This window comes from Pholis gunnellus (assembly GCF_910591455.1).
Source record: "Pholis gunnellus genome assembly, chromosome: 13".
NCBI lineage: Eukaryota > Metazoa > Chordata > Actinopteri > Perciformes > Pholidae > Pholis > Pholis gunnellus.
In genome coordinates this window covers 107532-125000 of record NC_136540.1, presented here as the reverse complement: position 1 = coordinate 125000, position 17469 = coordinate 107532, and the positions used below count along the sequence as shown (strand labels likewise).

The 17469-nt window shown below is 44.8% G+C and overlaps 1 protein-coding gene across 1 annotated transcript in view; it reads left to right on the top strand.

The window, feature by feature from the left end:
• The window catches only part of LOC306705306 (platelet-derived growth factor receptor beta-like), a 17904-nt gene extending 3148 nt beyond the window's left edge, over positions 1-14756 (top strand). Inside the window, exons 3-28 of the mRNA XM_079172033.1 lie at positions 270-335; positions 418-512; positions 746-941; positions 1563-1823; positions 3478-3608; positions 3693-3774; positions 3967-4041; positions 4123-4306; positions 4653-4768; positions 4939-5050; positions 5207-5303; positions 5384-5492; positions 6087-6181; positions 8834-8966; positions 9192-9296; positions 9409-9513; positions 9977-10079; positions 10260-10381; positions 10478-10593; positions 10703-10825; positions 10934-11045; positions 13001-13100; positions 13187-13292; positions 13791-13896; positions 13988-14105; positions 14235-14756. Coding sequence (XP_079028159.1) covers positions 281-335; positions 418-512; positions 746-941; positions 1563-1823; positions 3478-3608; positions 3693-3774; positions 3967-4041; positions 4123-4306; positions 4653-4768; positions 4939-5050; positions 5207-5303; positions 5384-5492; positions 6087-6181; positions 8834-8966; positions 9192-9296; positions 9409-9513; positions 9977-10079; positions 10260-10381; positions 10478-10593; positions 10703-10825; positions 10934-11045; positions 13001-13100; positions 13187-13292; positions 13791-13896; positions 13988-14105; positions 14235-14343 — 3066 coding nt within the window. The 5' untranslated portion in view covers positions 270-280 and the 3' untranslated portion in view covers positions 14344-14756. The remainder of the gene's footprint in view (positions 1-269; positions 336-417; positions 513-745; positions 942-1562; positions 1824-3477; positions 3609-3692; positions 3775-3966; positions 4042-4122; positions 4307-4652; positions 4769-4938; positions 5051-5206; positions 5304-5383; positions 5493-6086; positions 6182-8833; positions 8967-9191; positions 9297-9408; positions 9514-9976; positions 10080-10259; positions 10382-10477; positions 10594-10702; positions 10826-10933; positions 11046-13000; positions 13101-13186; positions 13293-13790; positions 13897-13987; positions 14106-14234) is intronic.
• The last annotated feature ends 2713 nt before the right edge of the window (positions 14757-17469 follow it).

The following is a 17469-nucleotide window of genomic DNA, read 5'->3' as shown; positions in this document are numbered from 1 at the left end:
CTTACATCCACCCTGCTTCACCTTCTGAGGCTGTGACACACATACAGCGTAATGATCTCAGTCCAAACGTCAAAATCTAGTCAGAAATGGGTGAAGTAAGCATTTCCAAAATGTTTTTGTTTAATGAAATATTCTGCTTCAATCCACAATTATTAGTGTTTAGACTTTCAGAAACATTTGTGTTGAAGGGGCGGTTTAACGGCAATCTAACAGCACCATAAACTACATTATGATCATTAGTTTGAAATCTCTCCTGTGCTGTCGGTCAGGATCAGCGGACATGAAGCCTCCCAGAGGACCAACAGGACATCTCAACCTGCTGCACTTCCTGTTGGGTGGGTAACATGTTACCTTTACAGGTGGACTGATGTGGGTGCCTGTCTCTCTGTCTGACCGCCTGTCTGACTGTGTCTGCAGGTGTGTTCCTGATTGGTCATGAAGGTGGTGTCGGCCTGGAGCTGCAGCCGTCAACCAATCAAGTTCTGCTCAACTCAACCTCCAACTTCACTGTGGTCAGTAAACACCTGTCTGTCTCTACTGGTGTGTTTAGGGTGGAGTCAGGTACCTGTCTGTCTCTGCATGTGTGTTTAGGGTGGAGTCAGATACCTGTCTGTCTCTACTGGTGTGTTTAGGGTGGAGTCAGGTACCTGTCTGTCTCTACTGGTGTGTTTAGGGTGGAGTCAGGTACCTGTCTGTCTCTGCATGTGTGTTTAGGGTGGAGTAAGATACCTGTCTGTCTCCACAGGTGTGTTCGGGATGGAGTCATGTGACGTGGCGGTTACCTCACGACTTTCAGGTGGACGGGGTTGTTGTTGAGAATCAGGGGTCCAGCAGCATCCTGCAGCTCTTTAACGCCACCTGGAGGAATTCTGGGAGATACACCTGTGAGGAGGCGTCGTCCTATCAGAGCAGAGCGTTGGACATATTCATACCTGGTCAAGGTGAATATGACCTTTGTAACATTTATAACAGGGATCATGGCCATCCTACCTGTGTACCTCCTTACTCTACCTGTGTACCTCCTGATCCTACCTCCTCCCGATGCTACCTGTGTATCTCCTGATCCTACCTGTGTACCTCCTGACTCTACCTGTGTACCTCCTGATCCTACCTCCTCCCGATGCTACCTGTGTATCTGCTGATCCTACCTGTGTACCTCCTGACTCTACCTGTGTACCTCCCGATCATACCTGTGTACCTCCTGATCCTACCTGTGTACCTCCTGACTCTACCTGTGTATCTCCTGATCCTACCTGTGTACCTCCTGACTCTACCTGTGTACCTCCCGATCATACCTGTGTACCTCCTGACTCTACCTGTGTACCTCCCGATCATACCTGTGTACCTCCTGATCCTACCTGTGTACCTCCTGACTCTACCTGTGTACCTCCTGACTCTACCTGTGTACCTCCCGATCATACCTGTGTACCTCCTGATCCTACCTGTGTACCTCCTGACTCTACCTGTGTACCTCCCGATCATACCTGTGTACCTCCCGATCATACCTGTGTACCTCCCGATCATACCTGTGTACCTCCTGACTCTACCTGCTCCCCCCTCAGGTCCGGAGGAATGGTTCGTTCCACTGGGTCCAGGTGTGGTGATGAAGGAGGCGGAGGAAGATACTATCCCTTGCGTGGTATCCGACCCGCGACTCAACGTCTCGCTGTACGAACGTCCCGGCAGGACGCCGGTTACAGTGACGACGTACGAGCCGGGCCGCGGCTTCACTGGACGTCTGAACGACTCGTCGTACGTCTGCTCGGCCGCCCGCGGAGACGAAGAGCGAGAGTCTCAGGTGTACTACGTGTTCAGCATCGTAGGTGAGCTCATCGGGTTAATATTAATAGAGATTATATTATTATAGGTTATATTATTCAGTTTGGCTTTGTAGCACAAAGGCAGTAAAACTGCCTGTGCAGAAGCACACTGACCTTATTCTCCATCTTCCACCTAAAAGTTTGTCTCGCTTCTCCTCACACAGCGTTGCCAACACCTGCGCAAAAATGACATCAAAACGTGCGGCCTGATCGGGATTCGTGTGCTATGACTTTTCTCAGAGATTCGCCCAGCCTCGAAAAAACGCAAAAAACTAAGCAAAATGTCTCCATTCACTTGAATGGGGTTTTGGAGTGAAGAGAGCAAAAAAACACTTAACTTTGGGCCCACGTTGAGTCGCCGTACTTTAACGTAGAAACATGATTCAAAGTTTAAAACGTAGACAAAACGCTGCACTTTATTGAGCCGAATGGGCATTTTGATAGCTAGCACAGTATTCATGAAGTCACAGATTAAGATTCAGGAACATTTTGGGTCCGTTTCAGATTTTATAATGGGTGTGTATTGCACGGAATGTTCAGCACTAGAGTGATGACATCACGGTCAGAGTGGAGCAGAGCAGGAAAAATATTCTGTGATTTTTCCAAAGAAATTGCTCCAGCTCCCACAATGTTTACTCTTTATACACCATTTTTGGTCAAAAAGCTTTAAAATGTTGTGCTGGTCGCAATCATGTGTCATTGGAATCCAACAGATCTACACATTTGGCTCAAAGAGCCGCAGAGCGACATGAACTCCACCAGCTGCTCCATCAGACTCCATGTTAAACCTGCAGACGTACCAGCTGTGTTTATTGCTCTGGAGCTCACATGATTAACACCACAAACATAAAAACCACATCAGCGCGTTCAGCAGAGTCTCATCTTTCTCATGATATCCATATGTTGTAGATTGGAGGTATATTCTTGGTATAGAGGGCAGAGGTTTGACAGGTAGTTTTTTTTTTAATCCCTGTTTACTCTAATCTCTCTGAATTAGTGACACACATGCACACACACACACACACACACACACACACACACACACACACACACACACACACACACACACACACACAGACACATGACTTGGAGATATTCAGTCACATTATGATTGTGTCTCCTCTCTCACCCACCCAGTCCCACCCTTTCAAAATAAAAGCCCCAGAGAGTAACTGTATCTTAACATGAAGCTAGATTAAGATTAATATAGATTACATTATTATCGTCTCTTTATGTGTCTCTCTCCACCTGTCTGTCTCTCTCACCATGTGTCTCCACCTGTCTGTCTCTCTCACCATGTGTCTCCAGCTGTCTGTCTCTCTCACCATGTGTCTCCACCTGTCTGTCTCTCTCACCATGTGTCTCCACCTGTCTGTCTCTCTCACCATGTGTCTCCAGCTGTCTGTCTCTCTCACCATGTGTCTCCAGCTGTCTGTCTCTCTCGCCATGTGTCTCCACCTGTCTGTCTCTCTCACCATGTGTCTCCAGCTGTCTGTCTCTCTCACCATGTGTCTCCAGCTGTCTGTCTCTCTCGCCATGTGTCTCCACCTGTCTGTCTCTCTCACCATGTGTCTCCACCTGTCTGTCTCTCTCACCATGTGTCTCCAGCTGTCTGTCTCTCTCACCATGTGTCCCTCTCCACCTGTCTGTGTCTCAGTTCCTAAGGTGATGGAGGTGGACCTGTCTGTGTCCAGCAGTGTGTTGAAACAGGGGGAGGTTCTGACTGTGAACTGCACCGTCAGAGACACGGAGATCGTCTTCTTCTCCTGGGACTTCCCCCGCAGACAGGTGCCCGTCTCTCTCTCTCCACCATCTGTCTGAACTACGTCGTGTTCGTTCTCTGTGTAAAGTTTCTCTGTTTTGTCGGTTCAGGAAATCGAACCTGTGACGGACTTTCTGCCCAATCGTATCCGCTCCTTCGTTAATATCTCCATGGCAACGGTGGCAGACTCCGGTAGGTCAAACGATCCGTCTCCATGGTAACGTGGTTGTTTAGTTTGTTGGTAACCACAGGTGTGTGTGTGTGTGTGTGTGTGTGTGTGTGTGTGTGTGTGTGTGTGTGTGTGTGTGTGTGTGTGTGTGTGTGTGTGTGTGTGTGTGTGTGTGTGTGTGTGTGTGTGTGTGTGTGTGTGTGTGTGTCCTGTAGGTGTTTATGTGTGTGTGGTGAAAGAACCGATGCAGGATCGAACCGTGAAGAAAAACATCACAGTAACCGTACTGGGTGAGTACACACACACACACACACACACACACACACACACACACACACACAGCTAGCTGACCCGTCTCTCTCTCTCTGCAGATCGAGGGTACGTCTACTTGTGGCCTTCAGGTGAGACCAACGTGTCGTCTCTCTTCCACCAATCAGTGGAGTTCAGAGTGGAGGTCGACGCCCACCCCCCCCCCACCGTCCTCTGGACCAAAGAAAACAACACCGTTGCCACGGAAACCACCTCCGTCACCACCACGCACCTAACGGGAAGCAGGTAGAGCAATAATAATAAGAGAGTCCTAAACTCCTGGTTGGTTGATTGGTTGATTGATTGATTGGTTGATTGGTTGATTGGTTATTGATTGATTGATTGGTGATTGGTTGGTTGATTGGTTGGTTGGTTGATTGATTGGTTGATTGGTTGATTGGTTATTGATTGATTGATTGGTGATTGGTTGGTTGGTTGGTTGATTGGTTGATTGATTGGTTGATTGGTTGGTTGGTTGATTGGTTATTGATTGGTTGGTTGGTGATTGGTTGGTTGGTTGGTTGTTTGGTTGATTGGTTGGTTGGTTGGTTGGTTGGTTGATTGATTGATTGATTGGTTGATTGATGTGCAGGTACGTGAGCAGACTGACGCTGGTTCGAGTTCAGGTGGATCAGACAGGAAGTTACACAGTGACTGTTTCCAACGAGGACGACATTGAGGAAGTCTTCTTCCACCTGGAGGTCAAAGGTCAGACAGAGAGAGAGGGACAGGATGATTGACAGACAGTGTTTGTGTGTGTGTGTGTCTTTACGTGTGTGTGTGTGTGTGTGTGTGTGTGTGTGTGTGTGTGTGTGTGTGTGTGTGTGTGTGTGTGTGTGTGTGTGTGTGTGTGTGTGTGTGTGTGTGTGTGTGTGTAGCGCCCCCCAGGATCACGTCTCTGTTGGAGGCTGGCAGTAAGTCCATCCTGTGCGTCAGCGAGGGAGCTCCGCCCCCATCTGTCACCTGGTACACCTGTCACAGCTCACACAGGTAAACACACACACACACACACACACACACACACACACACACACACACACACACACACACACACACACACACACACACACACACACACACACACACACACACACATCATGGTAACAGTGCATGTGTTGCCATAGTAACCCTGTTTGTCCCCTACAGGTGCAGTAACCTGACGGGCGGCTGGAGGAGCCTATCAGCAGCCTCGGAGGGCGTGGCTCTGCAGGAGAATGTCACAGAGCAGAGAGGCGTCACCCAGGTAACCGGTGACATCATCAATTTGATGTCATCACGATGTGAAGATGATTGACAGCCGTGTGTCGTGTCTCACCTGTGCAGGTACGCAGTGTGCTGACTCTGCAGAGTCAAACCTCCGTGTCAGCTGTTCGCTGTGAAGCCAAAAACTCAGCAGGACGACGAGCCAGAGACCTGCGAGTACTGTCCAGCTGTAAGTACTAATACTGCAGTACTACCGTAGTAATACTGTAATACACTCTAATATGTTGGCAACTACAACATTACAAACTTCCTAATGCACCTGAACGCACCTGAACGGGGAACCGAAGCAGTCAAACTTTACATGTTACCGATAGTTGCATCCTGACTTGTAGGACTTCTCTTCAGCCACCAGGTGGTGACAGAGAGTTAGACGCTTCTTTACAGCGTGAATATTGATTGAGTTTATTACTATTTTTGTTTGTAACACGGCTATTCTCAAGTAAAACTCGTTTAAACAGTAAACATGAGTATTTCCTAATAAATAGTATCAAACATTTTAGTGTATTTTCATTGTCGTAATGAAGAGAAGATCATAGATGTTGGTTATAATTCTGATATTGATATAAATGATAAGATAGTCAGGATAAAAATCTCTCTCTCTCTCTCTCTCTCTCTCTCTCTCTCTCTCTCTCTCTCTCTCTCTCTCTCTCTCTCTCTCTCTCTCTCTCTCTCTCTCTCTCTCTCTCTCTCTCTCTCTCTACCGCTCTCTCTCTCTCTCTCTCTCTCTCGCTCTCTCTCTCTCTCTCTCTCTCTCTGTCTCCAGCTCTCCTATCTCAGGTTGCAGTCTTGGCAGCAGTTCTGGTTCTGGTCGTCATCGCCGTTGTCTTCCTCATCATCCTCATCCTCCTCTGGAGAAAAGTCAGTATTATAGTGTAGTACTATTATACTGTGTTTCAGTGGTACAGTAGTACTATTATATATGTATGTATTACGCTCATGCAGTGAAGCGCTGGGAGAGGGAAACGGGCCGCGTGCTCGGCACACGTGGATCTCCAGCTGACTGCTTCCAGCTGTTCAGAGCGGACGTCGACACGGAGGAATCTGTTTCTACTCCAGCAGTGTCTGGTGCAACGATGGGACAGTGGTTCTGTTCTCCTGATCTGGAATCTTTCATCATAAACTGTGAACCCTTTACTCCCTTTTATTCATCCTGGTCGGTGTTTACATGCCGCCGCAGGGCAACGTGCAGGAGGCACAGCGGACACTCGCCAAACAGATACAGTGGACGACTGTCAATCAGAGGATCGGCGGTTTGATCCCCGGTTCAGGCTCCACTAGTCGCATGTTGATGTGTCCTTGAGCAAGACACTTAACCCCAAAATTGCTCCTGCTGTGCCTACGGTGTAGAATTGTGGCGCAAGAAGTGGACCAGTGAAGCTCTGGAGGATCTTCGGGCGTGCTTGGACTGTACAGACTGGGATGTGTTCAGGACTGCTACCAACAGTCTGGATGAGTTCACAGAGGCTGTGACTTCATACATCAGCTTCTGTGAGGACAGCTGTGTTCCATCAAGCACCAGGGTGAGTTACAACAACGACAAACCCTGGTTCACAGCAGAACGAGGATCAGGCCTTTAGGAGTGGGGACAAGGACTTGAACAAAGAGTCAAAGTACAGGTTTAGTGAGGCGGTGAGAGACGCTGAACGACTGTACTGTGAGAAACTTCAACACCAGCTCTCAGCAGTGACTCTGCTTCTGTCTGGAGACGCCTCAGACACCAACTACAAGCCTAAACCCCCCCCCCCACTCCATGAACCACCTCCACCTGGCAGACCAGCTGAATGAGTTCTGCTGTCGCTTTGACAGACAATGGGCTCCATCAACCAGCCCCAGACCACCAGCCCCCCCCCCCCTCCCCCAACTCAGCAAGGGCTCATGCCTCTGTACCACCCATCCCAGTGTCCCCCCCCCCCCCCCCAGTGACGACTCTCTATTCTGGAGAGAGACGTCAACAGGCTTTTTAAAAAACAGAACCCCGCAAAGCAGCCGGCCCGGACTCCGTCTCCCCTCCACCCTGAAGCATTGTTCTGATCAGCTGTCTCTGGTGTTCACAGACATCTTCAACACCTCTCTGGAGACCACGTACCAGCCTGCTTCAAGGCCTCCACCATCATCCCCGTCCCCAAAAAACTAGGATCACAGGACTCAATGACTCCAGGCCCGTCGCCCTGACCTCTGTGGTCATGAAGTCTTTTGAACACCTGGTCCTGTCCCACCTTAAAACCCTCACTGACCCACTCCTGGACCCCCTGAAGTTCACCTACAGAGCCAACAGGTCTGTAGACGATGCAGTCAACTTGGCCCTTCACTTCATCCTCCAGCATCTGGACTCCCCAGGAACCTACGCCAGGATCCTGTTTGAGGACTTCAGCTCTGCCTTCAACACCATCAACCCGTCCGTGGATCACAGACTTCCTGTCTGACAGGAAGCAGCGCGTGAAGCTGGGAAAACACGTCTCAGCCTCCCGGACCGTCAGCACCGGTTCCCCCCAAGGCTGCGTTCTCTCCCCTCTGCTCTCCTCCCTGTACACCAACAGCTGCACCTCCAGTCACCAGTCCATCAAGCTGCTGAAGTTCGTGGATGACACCACCCTCACTGGACTCATCTCTGGTGGGGATGAGTCCGCCTACAGGTGGGAGACTGACCATCTGGTGACCTGGTGGTCTGAACAACCTGGAGCTCAACGCTCTAAAGACAGTGGAGATGGTTGTGGACTTCAGGAAGAACGCAGCCCCACCAGCCCCCATCACTGTGCTGAAGAAGTTCAACCTGCCAAAGACGATGATGGTGCACTTCTACACAGCCATCATCGAGTCCATCCTCTGCTCCTCCACGGTCTGGTACTCTGGGCAGAGCAGGCTGCAGCGCATCATCCGCTCTGCTCAGAGGGTGATTGGCTGCAGTCTGCCGTCCCTCCAGGACTTGTTCTCTTCAAGGACCCTGAAGCGAACAAGAAGGATTGTAGCCGACCCCTCTCACCCTGGACACAAACTGTTCGTGTCCGTTCCATCTGGCAGGAGGCTGAGGTCCATCAGGACCAAGACCTCCATCAGGACCAAGACCTCCATCAAGACCAAGACCTCCATCAGGACCAAGACCTCACGCCACATGAACAGCTTCTTCCCTTCCGCAGTCCCCCACTGACTGTCTTCCCCAGGACAGATTCCTACCGGTCACTCCCCGCACATCCCTGTTTCTTTATTTAAACACACTCAACACTTTTAACATTTCACTTGTTTACAGTCCTGTTATGGTTTGTTGTGCACTTTATTTTATATTCTTTTATATTCTATTGTAAATGTTAATATGTTTCTATTTCTTGCACTGTGTTGATTGTTGTTGATTGTTCCATGTTATTGTTAAATGTTACGCACCACCCGCCAGAAACTTCCTGAGCAATAAACGATTCTGATTCTGATTCAGTGATACAGTAGTAGTAGTAGTAGTAGTAGTAGTAGTAGTAGTAGTTCAGTAGTAGTACTTCACTAGTACTTTAATGTGTTCGTTAGAAACCTCGTTATGAAGTCCGGTGGAAGCTGATTGAGTCGGTGAGTCCTGACGGACAGCTGTACTCATACCTAAACCCCGCCCACCTGCCCTATGACTCCAGCTGGGAAGTACCTCGAGACAAAGTTGTACTAGGTAATACTCTGAGAACACAGTACTATTTCATTCTAAAGCTAATCCTACCTTAAACTAAGTTTAGTCTTTATTTGGAGATTTTAATATGTACCTGGTTCTCTCTCTGTCTGTCTACCCACCTGTCTCTCTGTGTGTCTGTCTGTCTGTCTGTCTGTCTGTCTCTCTGTGTGTCTGTCTGTCTGTCTCTCTGTCTGTCTGTCTCTCTGTCTGTCTGTCTGTCTCCAGGCCAGGTGTTGGGTTCAGGTGCGTTTGGTCGTGTTGTGATGGCGTCCGTCTCCGGTCTGCTTTCCTCTCATTCTACAATGAAAGTTGCCGTGAAGATGGTGAAACGTACGTACCTGCCTGTCTCTCTGCCTGTCTCTCTGCCTGTCTCTCTGCCTGTCTCTCTGCCTGTCTCTCTGTCTGTGTTGAACTAATGTGGTCTCTGATTGTTTGTGATCAGCCGGCAGTGGAGCAGCTCAGTCTCTGATGTCGGAGTTGAAGGTTTTCATTCATCTTGGTCCTCACCTGAACGTGGTCAACCTGCTGGGAGCGTGCACAAGAGGAGGTGTTAATCCTGATTTACTCCTGATTTAATCCTGACTTAATCCTGAATTAATCCTGAATTAATCCTTACTTAATCCTGACTTAATCCTGACTTAATCCTGAATTAATCCTGACTTAATCCTGATTTAATCCTGAATTAATCCTGAATTAATCCTGACTTAATCCTGACTTAATCCTGACTTAATCCTGACTTAATCCTGAATTAATCCTGATTTAATCCTGATTTAACCCTGACTGAAACCTGAATTAATCCTGTCTTAATCCTAATCTAGGTCTAGTCTAACTCTAAATGTATTCTAAACTAATCCCAAATGTATGCTGAATTAGTCCTTCATGAATTTTGACTTAATCTCATAGTTTGCTTGTTTAACAAACATCAACTGTCTGAATATCTGTCTCTCTCTCTGTCTGTCTCTCTCTGTCTCTGTCTGTCTCTCTCTCTGTCTGTCTGTCTGTCTGTCCAGGCCCTGTCTATCTGATCACTGAGTTCTGTCGCCATGGAGACCTGGTGAACTACCTGCAGAGAAACAAACACACCTTCTTACAGAGAGACATACACAGCAAGAGGTCTGTCTCTCTACCTGTCTGTCTCTCTCTCTCTCTACCTGTCTGTGTACTGATGGTGTCTCTCTCTCTCTACCTGTCTCTCTCTCTCTACCTGTCTCTCTCTCTCTCTACCTGTCTGTGTACTGATGGTGTCTCTCTCTCTCTACCTGTCTCTCTCTCTGCCTGTCTGTGTCCCTGCAGTGACAGTGATGGAGGTTACATGGACATGAATAAAGAAGAGAACGTTCAGTACGTCGCCATGAAGGAGCTCAGCTACGCCGACAACGAACCTGCGGTGTACGAGACGCCGTACACACCGGCAGGTAATACTTGTAGTACATTGTGTACAAGTACTGCATCTCTACATACCTTGATGTACTAGAAGGTGCTGTCTTCCTGTCTGTGTCATTCTCTCTCAGACCAGCAGGAGGCGCCGTCTGTCCTCCTCAGTGACTCTCCTCTCCTGACTCTCAACGACCTCCTCAGCTTCTCCTACCAGGTCTCCCAGGCCATGGACTTCCTCTCCTCCAGAAGAGTAAGATAGTCAATGCCTCACTGATCGATCCGTTACTCAACATTGTTCTGACGTGTTAATAAGTGTTTTCAATTGTTCACGTGTGGATTTACGTGTGTACATCCCACAGTGTGTCCACAGAGACCTGGCTGCGAGGAACGTCCTGGTCAGTGAGGGGAAGCTGGTGAAGATCTGTGACTTTGGTTTGGCCAGAGATCTGATGAAGGACCAAGACTACATCGCCAGAGGAAACGTCAGTTCCACTGATCAATTAACTTCATGCTTAACTGCTTATTGTTAAAATAGTCTTTAAGACGGACATGAAACTCTGTGAGCTGCCCTTTGATGTCTTCATTTTCAGAGCTTCCTGCCCGTGAAGTGGATGTCTCCAGAGAGTATTTTCCAGAACATTTACAGCTCTCAGAGTGATGTCTGGTCTTATGGAATCTTACTGTGGGAGATCTTCTCTCTTGGTAAACCAGTTTAAACCAGTATACATCATCACACACCAGTTTAAACCAGTTTACATCATCACACACCAGCCTAGACCAGTTTACATCATCACACACCAGCCTAGACCAGTTTACACCATCACACACCAGCCTAGACCAGTATACATCATCACACACCAGTTTAAACCAGTTTACATCATCACACACCAGTCTAGACCAGTATACATCATCACACACCAGTCTAGACCAGTATACATCATCACACACCAGCCTAGACCAGTTTACATCATCACACACCAGTCTAGACCAGTATACATCATCACACACCAGCCTAGACCAGTTTACATCATCACACACCAGCCTAGACCAGTTTACATCATCACACACCAGTTTAAACCAGTTTACATCATCACACACCAGTCTAGACCAGTATACATCATCACACACCAGTCTAGACCAGTATACATCATCACACACCAGCCTAGACCAGTTTACATCATCACACACCAGCCTAGACCAGTATACATCATCACACACCAGTTTAAACCAGTTTACATCATCACACACCAGCCTAGACCAGTATACATCATCAAACACCAGCCTAGACCAGTTTACATCATCACACACCAGTCTAGACCAGTTTACATCATCACACACCAGCCTAGACCAGTTTACATCATCACACACCAGTCTAGACCAGTATACATCATCACACACCAGTCTAGACCAGTTTACATCATCACACACCAGCCTAGACCAGTATACATCATCACACACCAGTTTAAACCAGTTTACATCATCACACACCAGCCTAGACCAGTATACATCATCAAACACCAGCCTAGACCAGTTTACATCATCACACACCAGTCTAGACCAGTTTACATCATCACACACCAGTCTAGACCAGTATACATCATCACACACCAGTCTAGACCAGTTTACATCATCACACACCAGCCTAGACCAGTTTACATCATCACACACCAGTTTAAACCAGTTTACATCATCACACACCAGTCTAGACCAGTATACATCATCACACACCAGTTTAAACCAGTTTACATCATCGCACACCAGTCTAGACCAGTTTACATCATCACACACCAGTCTAGACCAGTATACATCATCACACACCAGTCTAGACCAGTTTACATCATCACACACCAGCCTAGACCAGTTTACATCATCACACACCAGTTTAAACCAGTTTACATCATCACACACCAGTCTAGACCAGTATACATCATCACACACCAGTTTAAACCAGTATACATCATCACACACCAGCCTAGACCAGTATACATCATCACACACCAGTTTAAACCAGTTTACATCATCACACACCAGTCTAGACCAGTATACATCATCACACACCAGTTTAAACCAGTTTACATCATCACACACCAGCCTAGACCAGTATACATCATCACACACCAGTTTAAACCAGTTTACATCATCACACACCAGCCTAGACCAGTATACATCATCACACACCAGTTTAAACCAGTTTACATCATCACACACCAGTCTAGACCAGTTTACATCATCACACACCAGTCTAGACCAGTATACATCATCACACACCAGTCTAGACCAGTATACATCATCACACACCAGTTTAAACCAGTTTACATCATCACACACCAGTTTAAACCAGTATACATCATCACACACCAGTTTAGACCAGTATACATCATCACACACCAGTCTAGACCAGTTTACATCATCACACACCAGTCTAAACCAGTATACATCATCACACACCAGTCTAGACCAGTATACATCATCACACACCAGTCTAGACCAGTATACATCATCACACACCAGTCTAGACCAGTTTACATCATCACACACCAGTCTAAACCAGTATACATCATCACACACCAGTCTAGACCAGTATACATCATCACACACCAGTCTAGACCAGTTTACATCATCACACACCAGTCTAAACCAGTATGCTGTGTGTTCAGGTGCTAGTCCGTACCCTGACCTCCCTCTGAAGCAGGACTTCTACTCTTCTCTGCAGAGAGGCTACAGGATGAGTGGACCTGAACTGGCTCCTCTCAACATGTAGGCTGCTCTGTTCCTCCTGAATCTGACCAAAGGAGATCTCTGAGGTCAACGTGGGTTAAATGGTCTCTGTGTTCTGTCTTCAGGTACGATCTGATGAAACAGTGTTGGGACGAGAAACCTGAGTCCAGACCTACTTTCTCCTCTCTGGTCGTCTCCGTGGGCAACATGTTGACTGACAACTACAAAAAGGTGCCAAACTACTTTAACATCCTGTGTTCTATATATATATATATCTATATATATATATCTAGATATATATATATATCTAGATATATATATAGTTTATAATATTACATGAGTCTAAAAAACTCACAGTTTATAACTCGTAAAATAACATCCATCACAAGAAGTCTGACCTTCTACTGTTTAACACAGACTCTTCATCATCAGACCAGTGTTTCCTGTTTAACACAGAGACTCTTCATCATCAGACCAGTGTTTCCTGTTTAACACAGAGACTCTTCATCATCAGACCAGTGTTTCCTGTTTAACACAGACTCTTCATCATCAGACCAGTGTTTCCTGTTTAACACAGACTCTTCATCATCAGACCAGTGTTTCCTGTTTAACACAGAGACTCTTTGTAGAGAACGTGTGATGTTCTAGGTTTCTGGAGTTCTCTTCACAGCGGTTCCTTCAGATGCAGTTGGGTCACTCGTTGTTGTTGTTGTTGTTGTTTGTCGTCAGCGTTACCTCCAGCTGACCGAGGACTTCCTGAACGGTGACAGTCCGGCTGTTGCACGATCCAGACGAAGTCCTTCTGGACAGAACGACGGACAGACGGTCACAGGCGGTAAGAATCTAATGGATCACTTGATTGATTTGTTTCTGATCAGTGAAGCCAACACACACACACACACACACACCTTCTGTGTTGTTTACAGGAAGCCCCGCCCCTCAAGTGACCGTTCAACTGTTTGAGGCGGAGCCAGAGGAGGCAGGCTCCTCCCACACCGACGTCACCATAGAAACCAGCGGAGGCGCTGCGCTGGACGCAGTCAGGTACGAACAATAATCATATATATATATATATATATATATATTTATATTATATATATGTATATTTATATTTATATAATGTTGATCAATTATTGTTCAATGGTTGTTCAAATGTGCATTTCATGATGACAGCCCTCAGCTGTCAGAGTCAAAGGAAGTGACATCATCAGAGGACAGACAGGAAGTCGAGGAACCTCCCGATTCGCCGCCCAGTCGCGAGGAAGAGGAGAGCTGCCTGTGAACGGATCAGCTGCCTTCCAGACTGAATGGAGGGCTGAAATACCGAATGTAGTCCTCCTGCCAGGCATCACATAGGGCCGCACTTACCATCGCAACCTTCTAGTCATAACAACATGACATCTGACAGACAGTGCCGAGGTTCTGCTGAGCAAGGCAGGTAATGATGGGTTGTTTTACCCACAGTGGAGACTGTAAGGCTGCCATATGAAAAGAGCTTTGAAACTGTTTTTTAATCATTTTTTAATCGCCTCCACAAACATAAAACATATTTCTATATTAAGTGAACTGCAGCAGGTCCTGAATCAGATTTATAACTTCATAGCATTCAGCTGCATTGTGTATATCTGTTATAATCTTTTTTATGTTTATTCAAACTGCTTTTAGACAAACTGATCTGATTCATGTTGAACTTTATTAAATAAATATCAAAATAAAATCCATGACTGTCAGTTTATTAAATATCCTATGAATCAAACTTAGTTTAAAGGTTTTATAATTATTTACAAATAAGTCACTTTTACTGATGAAATAAAAGATCATTTATGTTTATTATGTGACTTGATGAATGAAAACTTTTAATGAGTGAAACATGAAGAAACTTTAACTTGTTGATCATGAAACGTGACGTTAAAAACGAACCCTTTGATGTCTATCGATGGAGAACCAACATTAACATCTGTATTATTGTCATTAATCCAACATTTAATCCCAGTTTTCACAATAACTTTTGTAACGACTGAAAATCTGCTTGTGCAACTTCTGTGACTTCCTGTTGGAACAAAGAAGTTCACAAAAGTGCTGAACGTTAAAAATGAATCTGAAACTTCCTCATTTTCTCTGAAAGTTCAAACATCAAGTTTGTTTCTCTCAAGTATTTAATGAACATCGAACGAAACAAGTACATTTACTCAACTACTAGACTTAATACCTCAGAGGTAAATATTGTACATTTTAACGTACTACATCTCAGAAGTACATATTGTACTTTTAAAACGACATCTAAGAGGTAAATATTCTACATCTTAGTGTCACAGCTCTGCCCCTTCTCTCCTGTCTTATTCCTCCCTCACCTCACTCACCTATCAGCTCATTCAGTGCACCTGTCTGCCTCCTCATCATCAGCTCATTCAGTGCACCTGTCTGCCTCCTCATCATCAGCTCCCTTCACCTGCCTCTGGTCACCAATCAAGCGCTCCCTCTATCAGCCACTTTATAAAGCCCGGCCTCTCAGTCACTCACTGCCAGATCATCTTCATGTCGACCTGCCCGGTTTTGCTCGTCCTGGTCCCGGTTTCCCTCCCTGCCCACCTGTCTGCCTGCCCACCTGTCTGCCTGCCCACCTGTCTGCCTGCCTGCCCACCTGTCTGCCTGCCCACCTGTCTGTTGTGTTCTGGTAACGATTCCTATTTGTGTTTATTAAATATCTGCTTCACTACTCTGCCTGGTCTGCTTTGAGTTCTCCACCACACCCTGTGACACTCAGAGGTAGTTATTGTACTTTATAAACTACATCTTAGAGGTAGTTATTGTACTTTTATAAACTACATCTTAGAGGTAGTTATTGTACTTTATAAACTACATCTCAGAGGTAGTTATTGTACTTTATAAACTACATCTCAGAGGTAGTTATTGTACTTTATAAACTACATCTCAGAGGTAGTTATTGTACTGTTATAAACTACATCTTAGAGGTAGTTATTGTACTTTTATAAACTACACCTTAGAGGTAGTTATTGTACTTTTATAAACTACAACTTAGAGGTAGTTATTGTACTTTTATAAACTACATCTTAGAGGTAGTTATTGTACTTTTATATTCTACATCTTAGAGGTAGTTATTGTACTTTTATATTCTACATCTTAGAGGTAGTTATTGTACTTTTATAAACTATATCTTAGAGGTAGTTATTGTACTTTATAAACTACATCTCAGAGGTAGTTATTGTACTGTTATAAACTACATCTTATAGGTAGTTATTGTACTTTTATAAACTACAACTTAGAGGTAGTTATTGTACTTTTATATTCTACATCTTAGAGGTAGTTATTGTACTTTTATATTCTACATCTTAGAGGTAGTTATTGTACTTTTATAAACTACATCTTAGAGGTAGTTATTGTACTTTATAAACTACATCTCAGAGGTAGTTATTGTACTGTTATAAACTACATCTTAGAGGTAGTTATTGTACTTTTATAAACTACACCTTAGAGGTAGTTATTGTACTTTTATAAACTACAACTTAGAGGTAGTTATTGTACTTTTATATTCTACATCTTAGAGGTAGTTATTGTACTTTTATATTCTACATCTTAGAGGTAGTTATTGTACTTTTATAAACTATATCTTAGAGGTAGTTATTGTACTTTTATATTCTACATCTTAGAGGTAGTTATTGTACTTTTATATTCTACATCTTAGAGGTAGTTATTGTACTTTATAAACTACATCTCAGAGGTAGTTATTGTACTTTATAAACTACATCTCAAAGGTAGTCATTGTACTTTTATAAACTACATCTTAGAGGTAGTTATTGTACTTTTATAAACTACATCTCAAAGGTAGTTATTGTACTTTTATAAACTACATCTCAAAGGTAGTTATTGTACTTTTATAAACTACATCTTAGAGGTAGTTGTTGTACTTTTATAAACTACACCTCAAAGGTAGTTATTGTACTTTTATAAACTACATCTTAGAGGTAGTTATTGTACTTTTATAAACTACATCTTAGAGGTAGTTATTGTACTTTTATAAACTACATCTTAGAGGTAGTTATTGTACTTTTATAAACTACACCTTAGAGGTAGTTATTGTACTTTTATAAACTACATCTCAAAGGTAGTTATTGTACTTTTATAAACTACATCTCAGAGGTAGTTATTGTACTTTTATAAACTACATCTTAGAGGTAGTTATTGTACTTTTATAAACTACATCTCAAAGGTAGTTATTGTACTTTTATAAACAACATCTTAGAGGTAGTTATTGTACTTTTATATTCTACATCTTAGAGGTAGTTATTGTACTTGTATAAACTACATCTTAGAGGTAGTTATTGTACTTTTATAAACTACATCTTAGAGGTAGTTGTTGTACTTTTATAAACTACATCTTAGAGGTAGT